We start from the raw sequence: 21,948 nt of genomic DNA on the forward strand, positions 1-21,948 counted from the left end.
CCCATATCACAGCACACACCACCCATCACACCCGCCAACCCTGTTCAGTTCAGCATAAGGTGCGCGCGCAACCTACCTCACTGCACACTTCAATAACATCAGAAAGCAGCCGCCATCTTCGTTAAGGGAAAGACGTAACCCGCATGCGTCCACCTCAAGCGCTGCCTTTTGACGTCACACATTTTTAAAAAGTGCCAGGTTAATAAACGCTCGTGCAAGAGACTGCGCCTGACAAGATAGTAGCGGTGATATATCGTGAGTAGCGTCAGGTCTTACCTGATCTAACTACTTAATTACCACAGTACATGTAACCAGACATGATACATTGGATTTTCTTCCCCGATCCACGTATATGAGGGACACGCGATGTTCCATATATACATAACGTGTAACAGAAAGCAACCTCCTGGATGCAGTTTATAACCTGTGACCAGGGATAAAGCACGTCTGTAATATACAGTTATTCTATGAGTTGTGCCTGACATCAGCCCCAAGCAGCTATTAATTTATGTTGTAGGAGAGTGTATAAATAGATGATGATGAGTGAAGCAAATATTAACTGCATAGAAATGACAGTTATGATTAGTGAGCAAGATAAATTATTTATTAATGAACATTTTTTAATCTTTAGAAGACAATATGGTTATGTTCTGTGTCAGTTTTGTTGGTAATACATTTTTAATTTCCTATTCTGAATACAATTTTGTATATTTTTTTGTGATATTTAGGGGTATAAATTGGTATGTTATTGCGTTCGCTTTTATGTGCATTAGTCAAAGGAAAACTTATAAAGTCATGAAAATGTAAACTTTTCTGTAATATGTCTGATTTACTTTTATATATTTTAGGCAATCCTAGAAAATTGCCATGGAATGTAATCAAATAACCTATTGAATTCTCTTCAGTTAGTCTTTCGGTCTCAACGCTCCACTGCGATTGTGTTGACTAATGTTGTCAATGATTTCATCACAACTAAAACCATTCTCTTCTAATTCTCCTGGATCTCTCTGTTGCATTTGACACTGTTGACTACTCTCTTCTCATACAAATGCTAAAATCCCTAGGTCTTCAAGACACCGTCCTATCCTGGTTCTCATCCTACCTTTCTAGTTGATCTTTCATTATTATTTTCTCTGGATCCACCTTTGCTCCGCTTCCTTTATCAGTTCGAGTACCGAAAGGCTCAGTACTAGGTCCTCTGCTGCTCTTTATCTGTACATCTTCTCTAGGAAAACTAATAAGTTCCTTTGGATTTCAGAATCAACTCTGTGTGGATGATACCCAAATTTATCTATCTTCTCGTGATCTGTCGCCACCTCTGTTGTCCCGTGTTACTGACTGTCTGCCATTTTATCTTGGATGGCTTCTCGCCAACTCAATCTTTCAAAAACAGAGTTAATAATAATCCTTGACTCGAAAGTAATATTTGTTCCCCACATCGACTCTATATGTAAATCACATTTTGTGTATTTAAAAACATTTCCAGAATACGCAAATATCTTACACATGACACTCCAAAAACTCTAGTTCATGCAGTCCTTATCCCTCGAATTGGCTATAGCAAGTCCACCCTTACTAGTCTAACCTGAAAACAGACTCTTACCCCTACAATCTATTTTTCACGCAGAGACTAGATTGATTTTCCTTTCAAATCATTCTTCATCTGCTGAATCACTCTGTTGCCTTTTTACCAAATCCAATATAAGATACTTCTATTAACCTACAAAACTGCACCAACATACATCTCCTCACTTGTCTCAAAATACCTCCCAAATCGATAACATCGTTCTGAACAAGATCTGCGTCTCTCTTCAACTCTCATGCCATCCTCCCATTCCCGTGTACAGGACTTTTTTCGAGCTGCACCCACTATGTGGATTTCCATCCCTCGCACAAAAAGACTTTCCTCTGGTCTACAAACCTTCAAGCGTTCTCTGAAAACTCACCTCTTTAGGCAAGCTTATAATATTCCTCAACCACCCGCTTAACCTCAGTAAGTTACCTTATTGCCACCATTTACACAATTCACCCAAGACAACAACCCTCTGACCCCCCTGACCAACATTGCTGTGTGACTGGATCATATAGCATACAAATCACTTTATACCTTTGCAATCTGGATGGACCAAAATACAATATGTAGACTTAACCTCATGCATTCAACTCCCATTGTCCCATAGATTGTAAGCTTGCGAGCTAGGCCTTCAGACCTCTCTGTCTCTATTACCCAGTATTGTCTAATACTATGTATGTCCCCAATTGTAAAGAGCTACAGAATTAGGTAGCACTATATAAATAAATGTTGATCATGATGATGCCTAGGTTGTTTCTTCACTTTTGCCAATAATAATTGTAAGTAGGTAAATAACACATCTTGTTTAGGTCCCTGGTTTTTGATGTTTATAACTTTTTTTTTTTTTTGCATGAACTGATTTTTAAAATTGTCTTTTTCTAGGACCCAGCGTGATTCTTCCTTTTTCTGTCCACATCACTTACTGTCACAGATATGGATAAGCTGACATTTCCGATGTTTCCAGCAATAGAGCTGGTTAATTTTTTACGGCAGAATATTTTAACTGGTACCGAAGGTAAAAGCTTTACGAAAAATGATATCTATCCTAACCCGAAGGTAAGATGTGTTGCAGTCATTCTAATCTGGTTGGAATAGCCATCACCGATTTGTGTTGTAGGTTAAAATTCTAATCTTTAATTATACATTGTCATATTACTATAACAAGAATATAGTACACTACAGCATGTCGCAATACTATAGTAATCTATCAATGAGGTAGCTTCTGACCAGATCTTCTAGTATAATTTCCAAAGGTTTAGGATGAGTTTACTGTTTTATGTTTCTTGTTTTGTTTTTTTTTTTCACCCCCATTATGTAAAAGGATTATAATTAAAGAGGCATTGGCATTTTAGAATATGGTTGTAACCCAGATTTTGGAGGAAAAAAGGCAAAACCATTTAATGTTAGGGCAGGGAGCACCACATTTTGGACATTCGGTAGTTTGATCAGGTCTAAATTTAGCCAGTCTCCATGGAGTGAGGTAAGCTCTGTGGAGAATGTAAATCTGAATAGTAGTTGGTAGTTGCCTTTCGAGAACTACTGAGAAGTGTACTCTAGTCTTCATCTCGCAGGGGGCAACGGTCCTCTTCCCATTTCTCTCAAGCGTGTTAATTATAGTTATCATATTCACCTATTAAGTAGGAGTATGTGAAGGAGATGAGCCTTGAATATCCCAAGGGCTGCAATAACGTTTTCATAGGACTCCCTGTTCAAATTTGGTCAATATGACATGTTGACGTTTTAAATAGCAATAAATCACATCTTTGGGAAACCCAAATTTCTCTCTAAGGCTAGATACACACTGAAGAACTTTCCAAAGATGTGTTATCTATAACTATTGTACCTGCGACTGAAGGTCCGATCAGTCTGGCGATTCATGCATACACACTGACACAGATCTGTGTTCTTCATCTGGTCCTCCAGTCTTCAGAGAATGACGGCACAATATTCATTCATTCTTGTCACACTAATTAAAACAGCCTTGTTATAGCTATCCACATGTCCTAACAAATTTCGTTAGCTTCTGTGACCTTGAAACAAAACATTCTGTCTCAGAACGAACAATTGAATTATTCCTTCTACAGTACTCTCTACATTTATTCACCGGGACATTCATTGTTTGCATCGGCTGAAAAGAGCATGACTCTGTAATCTATGGAGATCGTAAAATATTAAACAGTACGAACAACCAAATGAGCCGACAATTGACACATTGGAACGTCTTTCGACCATCGTGTCACTATACACACTAACCCGACTTTGGTTGATTTGGATGATAATGCTCCAGTTTGTACCTAGCCTTAGTTATTCAAGGACTTGAGATGCTCATCAACATACAATTGCCCAGTGGTAAAGGTACCATATTTAGAATCTAAAATATAATATAACATTTATTTATATAGCTATATTCATTTTAGTGTTTACAATTTTTTTAGCTTTGTAAATTAGTCCTTTTTTGATCTCGTAAACCTAATACCTAGATTTAACTCTATGAATTAATTTGCAGGTAGAATGGGTACAGAAGCTCTTCATGAGAGTGCTGCAGCAAGTATTCAGTCATGGAGTGGAACAGTTTTATATGGTATGGGCGTGTTTTCCAGGAGTCTAAATTGCTGAATTCTATGCCTATGTTATGTACCAATAGTAGGTGGTAATTGTAAGGATTCATATTTTTTGTGGATGTATGAATGAAAGATATGTTGGCAACGAAAGTGCATTCTGCTATTATAAACTGCCATGATCCAATGGATCCAAAATGTTCACGAATGGTCACATATGACAAATAGACCATTATGTTGTGCATACATGCACACCCCAGGTCAGTCTGTACTTGACTGTCAGGGAAAATGAAAACATTTGCAATGTGTTGCAGAGCTATAGCATTACATAGTGCATCTATTGCTATGGTAAGGAACTGCAACATTACTAAAGATGCCTTCAGGAACAAATTCTGATTAAATTCATTATCTGAAAATTCTGTGGTCCGACAGGAAAAACGTAGACTCGCCGGACTATTTGGCTCTGCTGTATAGAGCCACTGGCATTACTAGTAAATTCAGAGCGAAGGGGCCAGATAAGATATACAGTCAGGTCCATAAATATTGGGACATAGACACAATTCTCATATTTTGGGCTCTATACACCACCACAATGGATTTGAAATGAAACTAACAAGATGTTATTTACCTGCAGACTTTCAGCTTTAATTTGAGGGCATTTACATCCAAATCAGGTGAACGATGTAGGAATTACAACAGTTTCTATATGTGCCTCCCACTTTTTAAGGGACCAAAAGTAATGGGACAATCGACTCCAAAGCTATTTCATGGACATGTGTGGGCTATTCCCTCATTATTTCATCATCAATTAAGCAGGTAAAAGGTCTGGAGTTGATTCTAGGTGTGACATTTGCATTTGGAATCTGTTGCTGTCGACTCTCAATATGAGATCCAAAGAGCTGTCACTATAAGTGAAACAAGCCATCATTAGGCTGAAAAATCAAAACAAACCCATCAAAGAGATAGCAAAAACATTAGGTGTGGCCAAATCAACTGTTTGGAACATTCTTAAAAAGAAAGAACGCACCGGAGAACTCGGCAATACCAAAAGACCCGGAAGAACACGGAAAACAACTGTGTTGGATGACAGAAGAATTTTTTCCCTGGTGAAGAAAAACCCCTTCACAACAGTTGGCCAAATCAAGAACACTCTCCAGGAGGTAGGTGTATTTGTGTCAAAGTCAACAATCAAGAGAAGACTTCACAAGAGTGAATATAGAGGGTTCACCACAAGATGTAAACCATTTGTGAGCCACAAAAAACAGGAAGAACAGATTGAAGTTTGGCAAACAACATCTAAAAAAGCCATTACAGTTCTGGAACAACATCCTATGGACAGATGAAACAAAGATCAACTTGTACCAGAGTGATGGGAAGAGAAGAGTATGGAGAAGGAAAGGAACTGCTCATGATCCAAAACATACCACCTCATCAGTGAAGCATGGTGGTGGTAGTGTCATGGCGTGGACATGTATAGCTGCCAATGGAACTGGTTCCCTTGTATTTATTGATGATGTGACTGCTGACAAAAGCAGCAGGATGAATTCTGAAGTGTTTCGGGCAATATTATCTGCTCATATTCAGTCAAATGCTTCAGAACTCATTGGACGGTGCTTCACAGTGCAGATGGACAATGACCCGAAGCATACTGCAAAAGCAACCAAAGAGTTTTTTTAAGGCTAACAAGTGGAATATTATGCAATGGCCAAGTCAATCACCTGACCTGAATCCGATTGAGCATGCATTTCACTTGATGAAGACAAAACTGAAGGGAAAATGCCCCAAGAACAAGCAGGAACTGAAGACATTTGCAGTAGAGGCCTGGCAGAGCATCACCAGGGATGAAACCTAGCGTCTGGTGATGTCTTTGCGTTTCAGACTTCAGGCTGTAATTGCCTGCAAAGGATTTGCAGCAAAGTATTAAAAAGTGAAAGTTTGTAGGATTGTTTAGTTTGTCCCATTACTTTTGGTCCCTTAAAACAGTGGGAGGCACATATAGAAACTGTTGTAATTCCTACACCGTTCACCTGATTTGGATGTAAATTCCCTCAAATTAAAGCTGAAAGTCTGCAGTTAGAGCACATCTTGTTTGTTTCATTTCAAATCCATTGTGGTGGTGTATAGAGCCCAAAATATGAGAATTGTGTCGATGTCCCAATGTTTATGGACCTGACTGTATGTAAGTAGTTGCTACCTATACGGCAAATATGATGGTACTTCTGTTATAGTAATATATCATTTTAATATTTTTGTTGTAATGTAGTCGATTAACCTTTTTCTACAGCAAGTGTCTAGCATCAAATTTTGGTTGGAGACTGTTGATTTAGAGCTTTTGAGTTGGTAATATTATAGGCTGACATTTGACAAAAGTAAACTTATATGTGCAGGTACCGATGGATTTAGAAATTCCGTACCCACATCTTGTTGAAGGTTTTGCTCCAGTGGCTTATATTCTGAAACTCATGTATGTATTCCATTTCTTGTGCGAAGACAGCTGTTTTTTTTTGTTTTTTTTTTTAAAGTTTAATTGTTGCTACTTTTTTCTATTTGTCAACACAAGAACCCTAGTGAATTGTTCTCAATGTGATTTAGAAATGTGTCTTAAATGCACTTTAGTTTTGTCTTGCATCTTTTGTGAGACACTGATGCTGGGGTATGGATTTTCCTTCCAGGAATTTGACTTTTAGAATATCTCTACCAAGTCTGTATTCCGCCCTGGAGTTTTTTCAATGTGCCCACAGGGGCTGGGTGCTTTTTTTTCAAAGCGGTTTGTAGCAGCTTTACTTTTAATATTAATGCTGCAGGATGACCTTATCTGACATCATGCATGAAGTTTTTTGCATGAAGGTCTTGGAAAAGATAGTCTTGATCTTCAAGATGGTGCAATTTACACTGTTCCATACGAGGGAGTTCCAGATTGAATTGTTATCAAAATGTGACAAATTACACCTTTTCTTGACCTGCCAGTTCACTGGACTGTCTTCCAAAGATGTGTCAGAAGATCCTCTGGTGGCTGAAGATGGACAACCTAAACAAAGGTTGCACCTTCACCAGTTTGGATTAGACAATTGTAACAGCAGACTCAAGCTTTTTGGACTAGGGAGCTTTGTGTGTCACACTCCATTGTTTTCAGGGCCTTTGAACTGAAGTCAAATTACCTGAGAAACCTGCTACAAAGGAGACCTGTGTAAAACGTGCTCTAGTCAAAGAACATCTGTTGCGGGAAGTGCTCTTAAACTTCAGCTAAACATTGCCTTGGCAGTGGCATGCATCTATCATTAGGGAGGCACAAAGTGCACTCTTGCTATGAGGGAATAAACATTATAATGCGTCGGGCAGAACAATATTTTAACAACAATCTCAACTGTGTTCATACTACAAGTGTAGAACTGGCAAAAAGATTTTCTTAACAGGCGTGCTCTACTCTACGGAGAATGGGCTATACATCTGGAAGTGTTTCAACCAATTGTAAAAATAAAAAGGGGTCAGCTAGATTTGGACATGATGAAAATTACCTCAGTTGTGCCACAAGGGGCAGTGATTTTGCGCAGGAACATGGGCTCCGCATATAGTTTTAGTGGGCACAATGTCTGTTTCATGGAAGTTTCATCTGATTTTCTGTTCCCTCTGTTCGCAGAAGATTGTGGTTCATGGACATTCTCAGGATGTGAGCAGGGCCATTGTGGCGTCTTCCTCTAAGGTGGAATCTGATTTGGAAGACTAATATTTCCTGGTGCAAAAAGTAGTTTTCATATGAAAAAAAGAGATGTGGTCGCACACAGATTTAGGACTAGTCATCTATTATTCAGGATTTAATATAAACTCACAAAATAGATGGGGTGCACTCTAACATGTACATAACTATGGTCAGAGAAGAGTAGATAGAGGCACTCCAGTCCCTTATCAGTTAGACATAGATATAAAACTTATTTTTTATTAGATTATATTAAAACATCAAACACAGAAACAAAATAATAGTTAAAAGTGTGTGTTGTATATGTAGTGTATTAAAATTCAAAAAGCATCCAACAGTGGCGTAAATTATGCATCACAGAGGCAAAGAACCAAAGACATTTCTTTATAGGAACGTACCATAGTAAGCACAAGGTTCCACAGATTAGTTTTATCACCAAAGTACATCCAATATCATTACTGGATCTATAGCCTACTGATAAATTGTTATATTAATAGTCACTATACAGTCAAATACATCTAACAGATGTATCCTTTCAGTTAGCCCGTTTGCTCTTTTAGTTTTCTTTCAGAAGAGAGGGGCACTCCATCTGGAAGTGCAGTGTGTTTTTGCAGGGAATGATACATGGGCAGCCTCCATACAATCCACCTATAACTTGTAATTTGAACTTGGTATTGTCTGCGCTGCAACAGCCCCACTTTAAAACTCGGTGGAGCGGAGTTTTTTTTTTATAGGCACAACTGGTTTTTTTTCTCCTGGCTATCTCCAGTGCAAAGGTTTCTGAACCAAGGGCTCTCTTGCAGATCTCCACACCTCACTTTTCTTGAGGATGGGGCTGTTCTTAGGATAGAAAGGGGAAGAGATACAGATTTTCTACAGATATTCTTAGTGTCAAGCTCCTGAAAGGACCCTCAATACCCCAGTGTCCGTGCCCCCTAGCACTGAATGCAAGTATAAAAATCCTGTGTTTCTTCTGAATGTAAAGTGAATGTATTTTTAACAGAGCAGATGTTCTTAAAATGTTTGCTATGAGCTATCAGAATAAACTTGTAGACTACCATTAAGAACTTAATACTCAAGACCATGTAATATAATGGTTTCATAATGTATACATCTATTAAAGCTCTTCTCTGTTCTTGATATATATGAAGGCCACGATTCCTGCAGATGTGTCAAGTGTATGATTTTCACCCATCTGATGTCCTGAATCCAAGTAAGTTTGATTTATGATAATAGATGAGTTGACAGCAGTCTGACAAGCTGGACATTAACCTGACAGAATGTGTCTTGTGTTTAGAAGGGAAGCGCACTCTCTATCTGCTGAGTGGGATTGTTAACTATTTTCACTTCAGGGAAACACGAAAGGAGATGTACACAGCATTCTGCATGAGCTATGTAAGCAAAAAATATATAATTTTTTTTTATCAACATTATTCATTTAAATGACACCTATTACTTTAATTTGTTATCTTTCATTTGGAAATTATACTATTGCTGTTTTCTTCTAGAAATCTGCTTTGGAGAATATGAACCAGCAGCAGAGGACGATTCAAGAGTTAGAAGCCAAGATAGAGAAACTCACGTAAGTTTGCAACTTCCTTATAGGCTTTCACAAACGGGTGCAGTACAGCCTTGCATTTTAGATCACCTGCAATGCAATCACTGGGATAAAATATGTATGTTTTAGAGCAGTGTTCTGTATCACTTCTGACTATAGAGAGATGAACCTCAATTTGGCTGATGAACGATCTTTAGAATATTTTTAAAAAAAAACAAAAGCCCTTCCAATCATACTACAACTTGGCTTTTCATTATTCCACAAGCAACTGCACACTAAAAATTAATGGAAAACACTGGTTTCGAAGTTTAGGGACCATACGTTTAAAAAGCTTTTATTTTATCTGGCTAGTAAATAAGAAGAAATGTACATCAATCCATATGACATTTTGGATGTCTGCAAATATCTACAAGCAGCCATTGTTCTTTGGGTGTTCCATCTGGTCACATAGAAGACTTCATTTCGAACGATGTACATTTATTTTACTTTCTATTTATATTGGCCAGACAAGATGAGGCTTTTTAAATTAACTATTACTTGCTAGTGCTGATCTTGTTTCATTTTACTGCAGCCCTTTTAGTTTCTAGGTTTACTTGACCACTGTGCAGTCTTCACATATTAATAAGAAACAATATAATGTATGCGCTCTTCTTTTGTAAAAATATTTTACCGTTCTTTTTATTTTTGTGTTAGAACTGTACCGCCTGAACAACAAGCAGAATTCAAAGCACTTTCTAGTGATATCCATGACTTGCAGCAGACAATAAGCCAGGAATATCGTGCAAAAGATGTAAGTGACCCCCTTTTTTTTAATTGTATTTCTGTTTTTCATGCATTCAGTTTCAGTATGACTTTATTTTTTTTATAATTTTTTTTTATTCTGGCGACCCATCTAAGTGTTTGACCAAATGATTGCTATTTTATAATAAAACGCAGCTCGTTTAAACTGCTATTAACAGGATCTGAAAATAATTCTTACCAGTGTTCTTTTTGTCACGGAGGCAGGCCAAGTATAAAAAGCAGTCATCTAACAGAGCTCTGTTACTCATATCTTTCTTTTTTTTTTTTTTTTCTTTTATACACTGATTTGCAAACTATTATGTTGTATACCATTGTTTTCTTTTGTAGGTGGTTTTTCAGGAAAAGATTGCACAAAAAAAAACTGATTTTGCAGAAAAAAACAAGAAACTGGTGAGTAAACTTCTCAATGGGTAAATTAGATCATCTTGGGTGAGAATACTTAGTTTTGTCATTACTGTAGCTGCAATTCATTCTCTCTAGTTCTTTTAAGACTAATGTGCATTTTTAATGCATTTTGTGTAACTGCAGATGATTGTTTGCTAATTGATTTGATTAAAATATCTCTATTTGCCACAGAACCAGTATAAGCTTACAATAGCCACCATGAAGGAAGAGCAAGAGCGCCTAAAATCCCAGATTGTGGAATCTCCAGAACAGCGCAAGAGTAAGACAGAGAGGATGAAGGAAAATGTGCAGAGACTGAAGCAAGCAAGGGTAAAAACCTGAAGAAATGTTATTTCTATAATAGCTACACATTGCATTAAGTTGACTTAGAGTACCTTCTCCTTTGTTGGATTCATTGCATGTTTCAGTTATAATACTTCTTCAACATGTTTTTACCTCCCCCGATTTGGAATACTATCCTGCTCTCCCTCTTCTTTTTTTCAAACTTTGGACCCCCCCTCATTAAATGTTTGTGCTTTATAAATAAAAATATTTAACTTTGCATTCACAGCAAGAAACAAGTGAGAATTATGACCATTACAGAGAGAGAGTGGCTGTGGCTTGTTTGTGGCAGTCAGATATAGTGGCTTACAATAAAAAACTTCACAGCATTGAAGCCAACCTGGAGACGTACAGGAGGATCCGCGAAGAGGTACAGACCAAACTTTTCTATCTACTTCTGATTATGTTTTGTGAGGAAAGGAATCCGTGCCTCACGGTAGTCACTGGCATTGTGATTGTTTTATTGCAGACTAGACAAAAAGAAGAGCAAATTGTAAATAAAAACTTGGAACTGAAGTCTGTATCTAATGAAGATGCGCAATTAAAAAGAACCATTATGATTAAGAAAGAGAAACTTTCAAAAATGGATATTAAAAACCAGAAGAAACAAGAAGATTTTGAAGAGCGCAAAAAAGAAATCTTAGAGTAAGTTTTGATTCCTCTTACATGGCTAGATAACAATGACTGTCTAAGTGGTTGTGCAGTTTTATGGAACAGTCTTATCACATGTAGAGTTTTGAATTAATTTTAAAATACCATACAGGGTACCAAAAACAAAAGTAGCTCAATAAAGTTGTAAACAATGAAAGAGCAATTCTGGTTACAGCAGTGCATGTGCTATGTATTAATATAAAAGTCTCAGTCCTATCTCCATTTATACAGGGTCTGCAGTCACATCCAAGAAAAGAGACAGGCTGTGCATGAACGGGTGTCTCATGTTCTTCAAGAAATCCAGCAAATAAGCAATAAGAAAGATCAGCTACTTGAAACAGCAGAGGAAGAGAAGAAGAAATATCAAGTAGGTTCTCTGTTGTGGATAGGCTGGGTCTTCTCTTCTGAGTACATCTTTCCCAGTAATTATTTTTGCACTCTATATGACACCACTGTGTGCTCCTTATGCAGAATGTGAAATTACATTATGATTCTGCTATAGCCAATTAAACTATACCGGACCACACCTACCTTGCAGATGCTGTTACATATATGAAGACAATGTATCTGCTGTAAAGGAGGACACATACAGTAGTTATTTCTACTACATATACTTTTAATGAAAAAGATAGAAATCCCCCCACCTACCGTCACACTGCAGTATCCCCTGCCTACTTAACATCTCTTCCTATTATCTTTTTAGGATGTTATGACTGGTTTCAAAACTGGATTAGAAAAATACCATGACAGTTTGCAAAAAGCATCCGATCGCAGTGCTGAGCGGAGGCGCGAAAAGATATCTGAGCTGAAGCGGATGTTGAGTCGGCGGTAAAGCCGGCAATATTTCAGAATGTTTCACTTTTTTTTTTTTTTTTCTCTCAATTATAACTTATTCAAGTTTTCCAAAATGTTTAACGCTGTTTGTATATGTACACAATGTAAATAAATAAGTGTTCACTGAAATAGCTGTATTCAGTTATTTGAGTTTGAGTCATTTGCAGGATAGTACTCTATTAATGTAACTTATGCCAAGCATAAAGTTGTGTTTTGTTATCATGCGAAGTAGAATTAGGTCTGCATGGGCAATTTCCGACTGCTCAACCTCTCTGCCACTAGCAGTAACATTAAAATTGAATGGGAGGGTCTTGAGCTATAAAACATAATTTGAACCATGTGGTGTTTTGCAGATATCCTTGAATCTTACTTTGCGTGTTCTCGGGTTAGGTTCTTGATGTAGCCTTCCCACATTTTCAAAAATGTACCTCCATTTTTTTTTTAATCTAAAATGTGAGGGATGTAGCCTTTTGGATGGATTCATTCCTTTATAGGTATGTTGGGACACACCAGAGACTGATTATCGCCGGTGAGGAATGATACATTGAGCTAAAAGTGGGGCATGGTTCAATATGAGTGTCACCTTTATTTTATGTACTTGGGGAGCCCAGTGTATCTGGACATTTGAATGTAGCCTATTCTCGATAGACCTTTGTATTTCTGTTACATCCTATGGGAGACACGGACAATGGGATATAGAGGGTCCAGGCAGAGTTTGTCATTTGAAAGTTTCTTAAGAAGTCTGAAACTCACACACCCAGTGACATACAAACAGGCTCATGGCAACCAGATGCCCCAGGGGGGTACACACAATTGCAATCAGTCTCCCAATAACTGGGACCTGCTTGAAACTGCAGTACCCCCACTGACATTGAGGAAATATCAGTAGACAATATTTGTTGAAATGTATATGAATTTATGCAAAAAACCATTGATTTTATTTGTGAGACCATTCTTTTCGACTTCAGCAGTAGTAGCAAAAAGGGCTATTTGGCTATGCCCCTGGGCAAAAGACCTGCAGGCAGAAAATTGTCTGGCCACACTCCTGTTGGAAGCTACTTTTCTCTGGGGAGAAACCGGATGTTGCGATACAGATGTCTGCAGTGAGTAGATCTAACAGTCTACCTCAAGATAAAGAGGAAGACATTTTTTCTTCTAGACAACAGTTTAAGGAAGCTTGTATTTAGACCGAGGTAAACATTATTCCAGGCAGTTTTATAATAATTCTAGCCAGTCCTTGCTGCGGGCCTTTAGCAAAAACTGCAGGCAAGAGCTTCAAAGAGCGCAATGACTTCCTTCAAGGTCAACCTCTGTTTATCCCAGTAGGGGGCAGAATTGCATACTTTGCAGAGGTCTGGAAATTTACCACTCCGAATCAGTGGGTACAAGATGTTGGAAAGGGCTACAGTATATAGTTTCTCATTTTGGAATGTCTCAAATCGGTCTTCCCTCCAGGAAAAACAAGCTTTAGAACACAACCTTCAAGATCTGTTGAAAACAAAAGTTATTGTTCCTGTCCCTGCAAATAGAAGGAACAGTTTTTTACTCAAAACTTTTCTTAGTTTGGAAGTCTTCATGAGGTTTCTGAACTGTTCTAGACTTGCAAATTTCGGTCAACTCCATTCTCAATGCGGTAGGGGAAGGAGATTTGTTAACCTTGGTAGATCTACAAGACTTGAATCTTCACATCCCAATTGCAATCCAGCACCATCAATTACTGATATTCTTATCAGGATCATCATTTCCAGTTCACCAGCTTTCCTTTTGGCCTTTCCTCGTCACCTAGAACCTTCACCAAAGTTTTAGTGGTTGCTATGGTGTGACAGGATGGACCGCCTATTCCACCCTGTCTGTTGTTGCTGGGAACTGGCTGGGCTTACTTTGCCACCGTTCCTTTTCTTTATTCCAGTTTTGCCGTAGTAGGAGGGGCTTACAGTGCTGCCAACACTGGACTCCTTAACGGCATCCAGAACTGCATTCCCTTTGGGTCACTGTTGCTGCTGGTGTACCCGGTTGCTGGTACTCCTGATCACTTTCTTTAGATCAGCATTGCTGTGAATGGATTCCCCCCTGGCCTATCGCACTGGGCAGCAGGCAGAGCAGTGGTACTAAGAGCGGGGTCCAAACTTCAGAACAGTCGGAAACAGAGTGGAATTGGGTCTAATCTGTAGGTCACAGGAAATTACAGAAGGGAAAAAAATGTTTAGCAGGTCTTGAAGCAAGTATGTTTGTTTAGCTCAAGTGTCCTGACAAGGACAGTTCACACTGGTCGAAGATACCAGTGGTCAGAAAGTCAGATGGAGCAATGATACATTTCAGTACAAACCAGTGCTGTTTTCTACAATTTTGGTGACAGCCTAGTATCGGGATGTAATAAGTTTCCCCAAACATGAATTTAAATGCAATTTACACTTGACAAAATTTACACTTATCTGTGATATCCTACATCACATGATGTTTACAATGTTCAGACAGGTTCTAACACACTGGACAAAAGGTCACTCGGGAACACCAGTAACAACCTCCTTTGGTGCATTTATTCTATGTTGGTTACTCACATGAATAGACTTAATTAGCCTTAATGAGGATTTCCTCTCAAAGCTACACAACTGACTCCACAAACAAGTGCTTATTGCATCAGACATATATCTCAGAAATTAGTGTATTTCCTATACAAAGTGCCACACGGTACAACAAAATTAGTACATCTACAATTATATAATTACGCGCCCTGCGCTATTTCCTTTAAATAAATTTAAACCATAAGTTATTTATACGTGATCCAGCCACATATGGCTGTTCTAAGAAAGCGTGACATAACCATGTGGCAATATCTGGACGACACCTTGGTCATAGCATTGAGGGATGAGTTGAGCTTTCTTTATCCCTAGGTTTTCCTATTGGTTGTGTATGCTGCTCCTTATAGTTATTCTCAGATTTTAAACGTCGATTGGAGCTCAAAACCTCTGGTATGTTTGTTTACGTGGGACTTTCATATAACTAATTCCTAATACTCTCAGCCTTTCAAGGTTTGCAAAATGGTCCCTCTACTGTTGGCAACATCCAAGGTTAAGAAGTCAATGTATAACCCTTTCAGAACCAGTGTGGACAATGCTTACAACAGACTCCAGTGCTACAGATGGGAGAGTCCATCTGCATATAGAAATAATTCAAGGCACCTGGCTAAAGGAGGATAAGCATCTCCAAAGGAATGTTCCAGATATGAGAGTAGTGTGCATTAACTTCAGCACTTTCAATCCTGCTTACAGTTCAAACATCTGAAGAAACTTTTCAAAAACAGAACTGTACTTGCTTTCATAAACAAACAAGGGGGCACCAGAAGCAGGTCAATATTGTCAGAAGTAACAGCTCAGATATTATATGCATAAAAATATCTGAAATCATGTAGCGGGCAAAGACAGTGCCATAGCAGATTATCTCAGCAGATTTCAAATCCTCCTAGAGGAAAGGGCCTTACATGAGTCTCTTTGCCTACTAGGCCAGAAATTTGGGATCCCCGAGATCGGTTTGATGACAGCCCAGAATGCCAAGAAGCCTCCGTTCTATTTCCATCACAGAGACAACAGGGCACTAGCAGTAGACGTCCTATCAGTACTGTGAAATTTCAAACTGGGTTATGTGTTCCTTCCTTTCCCCATCATTGTTAATATTCTATTGTAAGTCAAGAAAGAGATGGTAGAAGTACGTGCAATTCTCTTATTTTGGCCTCGCCATCACTGGTTTGCAGTAGCTTGGAGAATGCTTCTGCCAGGCAGGCTAGATCATCTGCATCAAGGTCCAGTCCTTCACCTAAATCTGGACTCGCTCTCTTTGATGACATGGAGGTTGAGCGGTCGATTTTAAATTACCAAAGGTGCCTCGGATGAAATTTAATAATAAATACTAGAGAATAATTCTTCTAGTATTATTACAGAGATTAGAACAAGTTCATTTTGTGTTCAAAACATAGGATAGAGGATCCTATGTCGGCCAGTATCCCAGTTATTCTAGAATTTCTTAAAGATGGTTTTGTTAAGGGTCTGGCTCTCTCTACACTGAAAGTACAAATGTCTGCACTAAGTATTCTTCTTGATGCCAAGTTGGCATCTCAGAGCCTCATTTACCAATTTATTTCAAGCAGTAAAAAGATTGCGGCCACTAATTAAAATTTTTGTGGCACCCTAGGATCTCAACATTGGTTTGGATTCCTTAACCTCAGGTCTGTTTTAACATCTGCAAGATGTTTCCCTCAAATGGCTCACCCTTTCAATATTGTTTCTAGTAACAATTACATCTGCTCGCCGAGTAGGAGATCTACAGGCTTAATGGTGTAAAGGGCCTTTCTTAAACATCTTACCGATAAAGAGAATACACCATAGGAGAGAGCTGCAGGGTATGTAGTGTTGGAAAAGGTAAGTGTGGTTTCTATAATTAAAGGAGGTTGAGGGACTTTCAAATAAATAGCTCTTGGATGGATACAAACACACCTCAAGTGCCAGAGTGCATAGGCAAAGGGAATGGAGAAATGGACAGTTATGTAACTATGTGGGCCCCATTGGAACATTTTGTAGGGCCCCCCATGTACCCAAGGGTGAAAAAAAACACATGTACACATGGGGAGGTGGGCCCCTCCCAGCTGAGGGCCCTGGGAAAGCTGCACCCCGTTCTACTATGATACTTATGCCTTTGGATGTGGATAAGGTTAAAGGGATTGGAAGTATGAGGTTGATGGGAAGTTTTGGGGAGGAATGAGGAGCGGAAGTAGATAGTGGGGGTTGCACATGATTTGGTAAAATGTCGTCAGCACCCATGAGAAGGATCAGATTTGTGGGTGTAAGGTTTGTTTCTGAATGTTTGGCGAGTGAAGCAGGCTCACAAAACAAAATAGTTCACAGGTAAAGACCAGCATGGGGGATGGTAAGGAGTTAGAGATAATGATGGGGAGGATGGAAAAAGAGGATGTTGGAGAGAGAAGAGAAGTTTGGAGAGAAGTAGGGTGAAAGTGAGCAGGAGAAAACAACAAGATACATTGAATAGGTCCATTGTGGAGTAATGTAAGAGATGTGGATGAATGTGAAACAATTTATCTAGGCAGTGCAGGCCCAACCTGCCCCCGTCACTTTCTTTGCTTATTTTTCACTATGATTATGACTCTGCAAAAAAGTTAACCCTCAGAGAAACTCAATTAAGTGAAATGTTTTGTAACCATAATGAAAGAGAAAAATAAATAACAATTTTTACAGATCATCTTATGATTATTTGGCGATTCTTTTATAGAAATCCCTACTAACAAGCCCTGCAGGCATTATGTTTGTGCAATTATAAATTGTGGCTAAATGTTACAATGGATACAAAAATGGTGAACAAAAAGGATCAATAAAGCCATCATCTTATAGTACAAGAAGATTTCTAAGTGTTTAACATCGGATTTATTATTATTTTGTGGCTGTGAAGCAAGAGGCAGGTACAAATGAAATGAAGCATCTGGGTGCAATAGTAGCAACTAATGTTCCCCATCTCTTTTTCTTTTTTCTTTTACATAGACTACTATGGTGTCAAAAAATTTGGAGGAAATTTATGAGGTGAAAACCAGCTTTGGACCCACTATGTCCCTCAATTAGCGCAAGTGCACCTACATTTCTGCCGATGCATATGGTGCAATGGAGCAAGATGGCAGCTATTGCGGAAGAGCAGAAGTATTAGTAAAGGCGTTCCTTGCACCAGTACACCAAGTTCTGCAAACAGTGCAAACATGAGATTTCATTTGCCAAGTAAGATTATTAAAACCAGATAAAAGGGTGTAGAATAAGGCGTTCCACATAATCATATCCTTAGCTTGATTTTTATAGCTTGATTTGTATATGTTTAACTAAGATAAGCTGTCATGGTGAGAAGACCTCTAACAGAGCTCGGCATAGGGATCATCTATCCCAACACAAAAGATGAACTTTTACTTGACACAAGCATGGATACTGAGCCATAGATGCAAGTGCAAAATGCATCCATTGCAGTCATGTAATGCTTTTGTGCTATGATCCTTATGCTTAGCTCTTTAATAGCACTCTGTTTACTGCTTATTGAATGTGGAGTAGACTGGAAGGAACTCTGACATCCACGTGCACTAACCCTTACAGTTGGATGGAATGCAGCTTGCATTTTCTGTATATTAGTCCTTTCACACAATCCCACCTGCCATTTGTACTTAAAGGTCAGCAGTCGATGTGCTTTGGGCTGACCAGGCATATACAAGATACATTTTTTTAAATTATTCCTTGCTACCATATCAAAGCATTCTGCAATATGCACTTTCAAAGTAATGACACCATCAGAGAGTAGATTTTGCTCTCAGGAACAGATCCAGTATAGCCCGGTAAGTAGTGTGGCATGTTAGCTGCTATTATATCCAGACTTAGCTGAATCTATCAAGGGAGATCTATCACAGTAGTCACTGGCTTACAACATTATTGTTATAAAATGGGAAAAATAAATGTTATACTTTTTCTTTTACAAGTCTTGTAACTGCATCAACCCATGTATAACATATGCACATATTATGATCCTTTATTGTTTTAGCTTCTATCCTTGCTAATTTAATTTATATCTGTAAATTTCACTTCCATTAGTAAACATATTAAACTACGATAATAAATGCCTCTTCTTATATCATTGCAAATTATAAGCATAATCACTGCAAAAGAAGTCATTTCACAGTGATGCAAAGTTCCAATGATGCAGTCTTCAAGTTCTGTTTTTATTTCACACTTCCGTGTTATGCGATTCTGCACTGTATTTATAAATTCACATTTCACACGATATATAGCCTGTGAATAGAGCAAGGAACCAAATTAAATGAAAATTTCACTAAGCTCTACACATTATGAAGCAGTGCTACCATCTAGTGGTCAGTTCTTAGCACACCAGTTTTTGTATTCAATCAGCAATCATAAAACTTCATTTCCAAATAGAAAAAATGCGAGGAACAAAATGCATTGTATTGAGAAAGTATTATTTTGTAGAGATGAAATGTCCTACCTGTATTAAAAATAATGTCTCTGGGGCGTGGCCTGGCACCCGAGATGGCAGCAAGCAGTTTCTAGGAACTCTGTGTGCCCAAATTCTTTTTCCCAGAGAACCCACCTCTCTAGGTTTCTATTTTACCCTAAACTGCTGCCCCAGAATTGGCGAGAGAGAGGGACCTCCTGGCTGAGGGACTTGTTGGACCAAAGAGACTGTTTTTGCTCCTGCTCGGGACCCGGCGGGCCACCATCTTCCCGTGTTCCTCCCCAGACTCCTGTCTCTTCCTCCGCGAGCTGCATGCCTCCTGTCTGGACCCCTGAAGCCGCGCACTACATCACCAGCTATTAACGGGGTACCTGTGAGCCTGGGTTATAGAGGGCGCACCCGGACCGCAACGAGCTCACTTCCGGTTGGCTGGCTCAGTGATTCGGGAGCTCGACTCCTAGCTGCGCCTCCTATTTAGACCCCCGAGGCTGCGCACTACACCAGCTGCTAACAGGTTCCCTGTGAGGCTGGATCGATGGGGGTCCGCTTTCCTGGCACCTGAACCTCAATAAGATCACGGTCGGCCCTGTGACTCGGGACCCTGCACCTCCTGCCTTGAGGCTTGTCTTTCTCCTGACTGCAGCATCTGACAAGCTGTCATCGCCTGCTCGTCATCCAGCAGAATCACTGCCAAAGTCTCCTGCTCCATCTGAGATGACTGCAGCAACTGCGATCCTCCACACCCTGTCCATACCTTTCTCAAGGGGAGTCTACTCCACACACCCTGGTGAAGGCTTGGGCCTACCTCATCTCTCCTGCCCTCACTGGGCCTCAAAGTCTCCCTACCTAGGGGACCCACGCTGCAGAAGTCCCTTTGCCCATATACTACTGTCCTCCAGTGCTGAGTTCACTCCAACCGAATCTCACGCTTGACTACTTGGCACAACGCCTGTCATACAGTGACTGTTCAATATTCCATCGGCTTGGACTATGGCTCCTTCTCGCCAAGTTGTCCTCCTGCCTGCTTACCTGTTCCGTTGCCTGACTCAACTCTCTCAAATGACTTCTAACTATGCCTTTGTGCCCCTCTGGACCCTGAGCTGCACCCTGTGGAACAACCGGGTTCCCTCCATCTTTTTTGCCTCCATATGCTTCTTTTTTGTCTCCTATTCCAAAATGCCTAAAGGGAAGAAATTTACGGGGAGGGACCTTCTCCTTTATCTATCCAAGCAAAAAATCCAAGCTAGATCTGGTGAACATTCTGATTCAGTGTCCGACGAAGACGACTCCTCCCCTATCACCCGCTGAGACTTCCTGTCTCTCCTCAAAGAGGTGAAAGACGTTAAAGCCTCAGTGCAGGCCCTCCATTCACTAAAGACAGATATCGCGGATATTGGGAACAGAACAGACCATCTTGAACACCATGTTGAAGAGGTGGTGTGGTATCAGCAAACACTTGGTACAGATTTGGGCCAAGTCTGCCAAGATATTCTCCAGCAGCAGAAGGGCCAGGAGGACCAAACAACAGGGCCAGACGCAACAATATGAGAATTCGGGGAATACCTGAACATGTCAAGTCTGTCCACTTGGAAATTTATCTCAAAAAATTTTCACCCAGCGTTCCCCCCCAAACCCCTGAAGACCATCTCCTTCTGAATCGCGCCCCTCGTGTACTCAGACCCCGCCCTCAAGACCCGTCCCAACCCAGGGACATCATCCTTAGAATGCACTATTTTACGGCAAAGGAACCCATCATGAAGGAGGTACGCCAACTTTCCTCGATCACCTACGATAACGCCACCCTATAAATCTTCCAAGATCTCTCTCGACAGTCACTGGCCAAGCGGAGAGACTTCAAACCTACTACCGCCCTTCTTTGCCAAAAGGAAATTAAGTATCGTTGGGGCTTCCCTTTCCGTCTCCTAATCTGGCATCAAGGCTCTATACTTGGCTCTATATGTCCAGAACTCTCACTGAAGCCCAGGCTCTACTTCCCAAACTTGGCATTACTACAGGACTTCCTGTTCTTCCTGATGCTTCTCCCCTCCCTCAGAGGGCGTCTAAACAGTCGTCGCGTTTAGCCCCAGGATCGAGTGGACCACGATCCCATTGTCTTCATCATCATCCTCTCCGCAAACCATTGAACCTTCTGGGACCTGACTTGCTATACCAGGTTTACTCTTTGTGTTTTTCTTCTATTTTTACTTGTCTCTCCATCTTTTTCTTTTGCTGAGGTCTGGTCCGAGGCCATGAACCTAGTGAAAACTTCCATGCTCCCATATGTTGACGCTGCCCGGGCGTGTCATACGAGAACTTTATTGAGTTTAGTTGTGCTGCTTTACCGATTATTATGCTTGTTTTACTTACCTGTTGGCTTGTTCCCGACATATATGGTTCCTATGCACCTTTGTTGTTGGATCCCGGCTCCTCTTGACTGCTTACCCTATTAGGGGGTGCACTCTCCAGTATCTGGGATCCTTGACTTATATCATGTTATGTTATGCTATACAATGTTAAGCCTTCTTATTTCACCCTCCTCTTGGCTGTCCCC

The 21,948-nt window shown here is 39.8% G+C and overlaps 1 protein-coding gene across 1 annotated transcript; it reads left to right on the forward strand.

Annotated features, from left to right (window-relative positions):
• The first annotated feature begins 236 nt into the window (after positions 1-236).
• LOC142099251 (kinetochore protein Nuf2-A-like) lies at positions 237-12,524 on the forward strand. The gene is made up of 14 exons (XM_075182512.1): positions 237-255; positions 2,456-2,629; positions 4,080-4,154; positions 6,519-6,595; positions 8,977-9,038; positions 9,123-9,220; positions 9,334-9,407; positions 10,077-10,173; positions 10,512-10,574; positions 10,761-10,898; positions 11,140-11,280; positions 11,380-11,555; positions 11,793-11,928; positions 12,265-12,524. The coding sequence occupies exons 2-14, from the start codon at positions 2,507-2,509 to the stop codon at positions 12,391-12,393; spliced, it is 1,389 nt and encodes a 462-aa protein (XP_075038613.1). The 5' UTR covers positions 237-255; positions 2,456-2,506; the 3' UTR covers positions 12,394-12,524.
• Positions 12,525-21,948: the final 9,424 nt, after the last annotated feature.

The sequence above is a fragment of the Mixophyes fleayi genome, chromosome 8 (assembly GCF_038048845.1).
Source record: "Mixophyes fleayi isolate aMixFle1 chromosome 8, aMixFle1.hap1, whole genome shotgun sequence".
Lineage (NCBI taxonomy): Eukaryota > Metazoa > Chordata > Amphibia > Anura > Limnodynastidae > Mixophyes > Mixophyes fleayi.

What these genes read in the sequence shown, in the direction of transcription:
- LOC142099251 (XM_075182512.1), top strand. Translation starts at nt 2,507, where the DNA reads ATGGATAAGCTGACATTTCCGATGTTTCCAGCAATAGAGCTGGTTAAT. An exon ending in ATCTGATGTCCTGAATCCAA is followed by an intron (nt 9,039 to 9,122) that starts GTAAGTTTGATT and finishes TCTTGTGTTTAG; the next exon opens with AAGGGAAGCGCACTCTCTAT. An exon ending in GCCAAGATAGAGAAACTCAC is followed by an intron (nt 9,408 to 10,076) that starts GTAAGTTTGCAA and finishes TTTTTGTGTTAG; the next exon opens with AACTGTACCGCCTGAACAAC.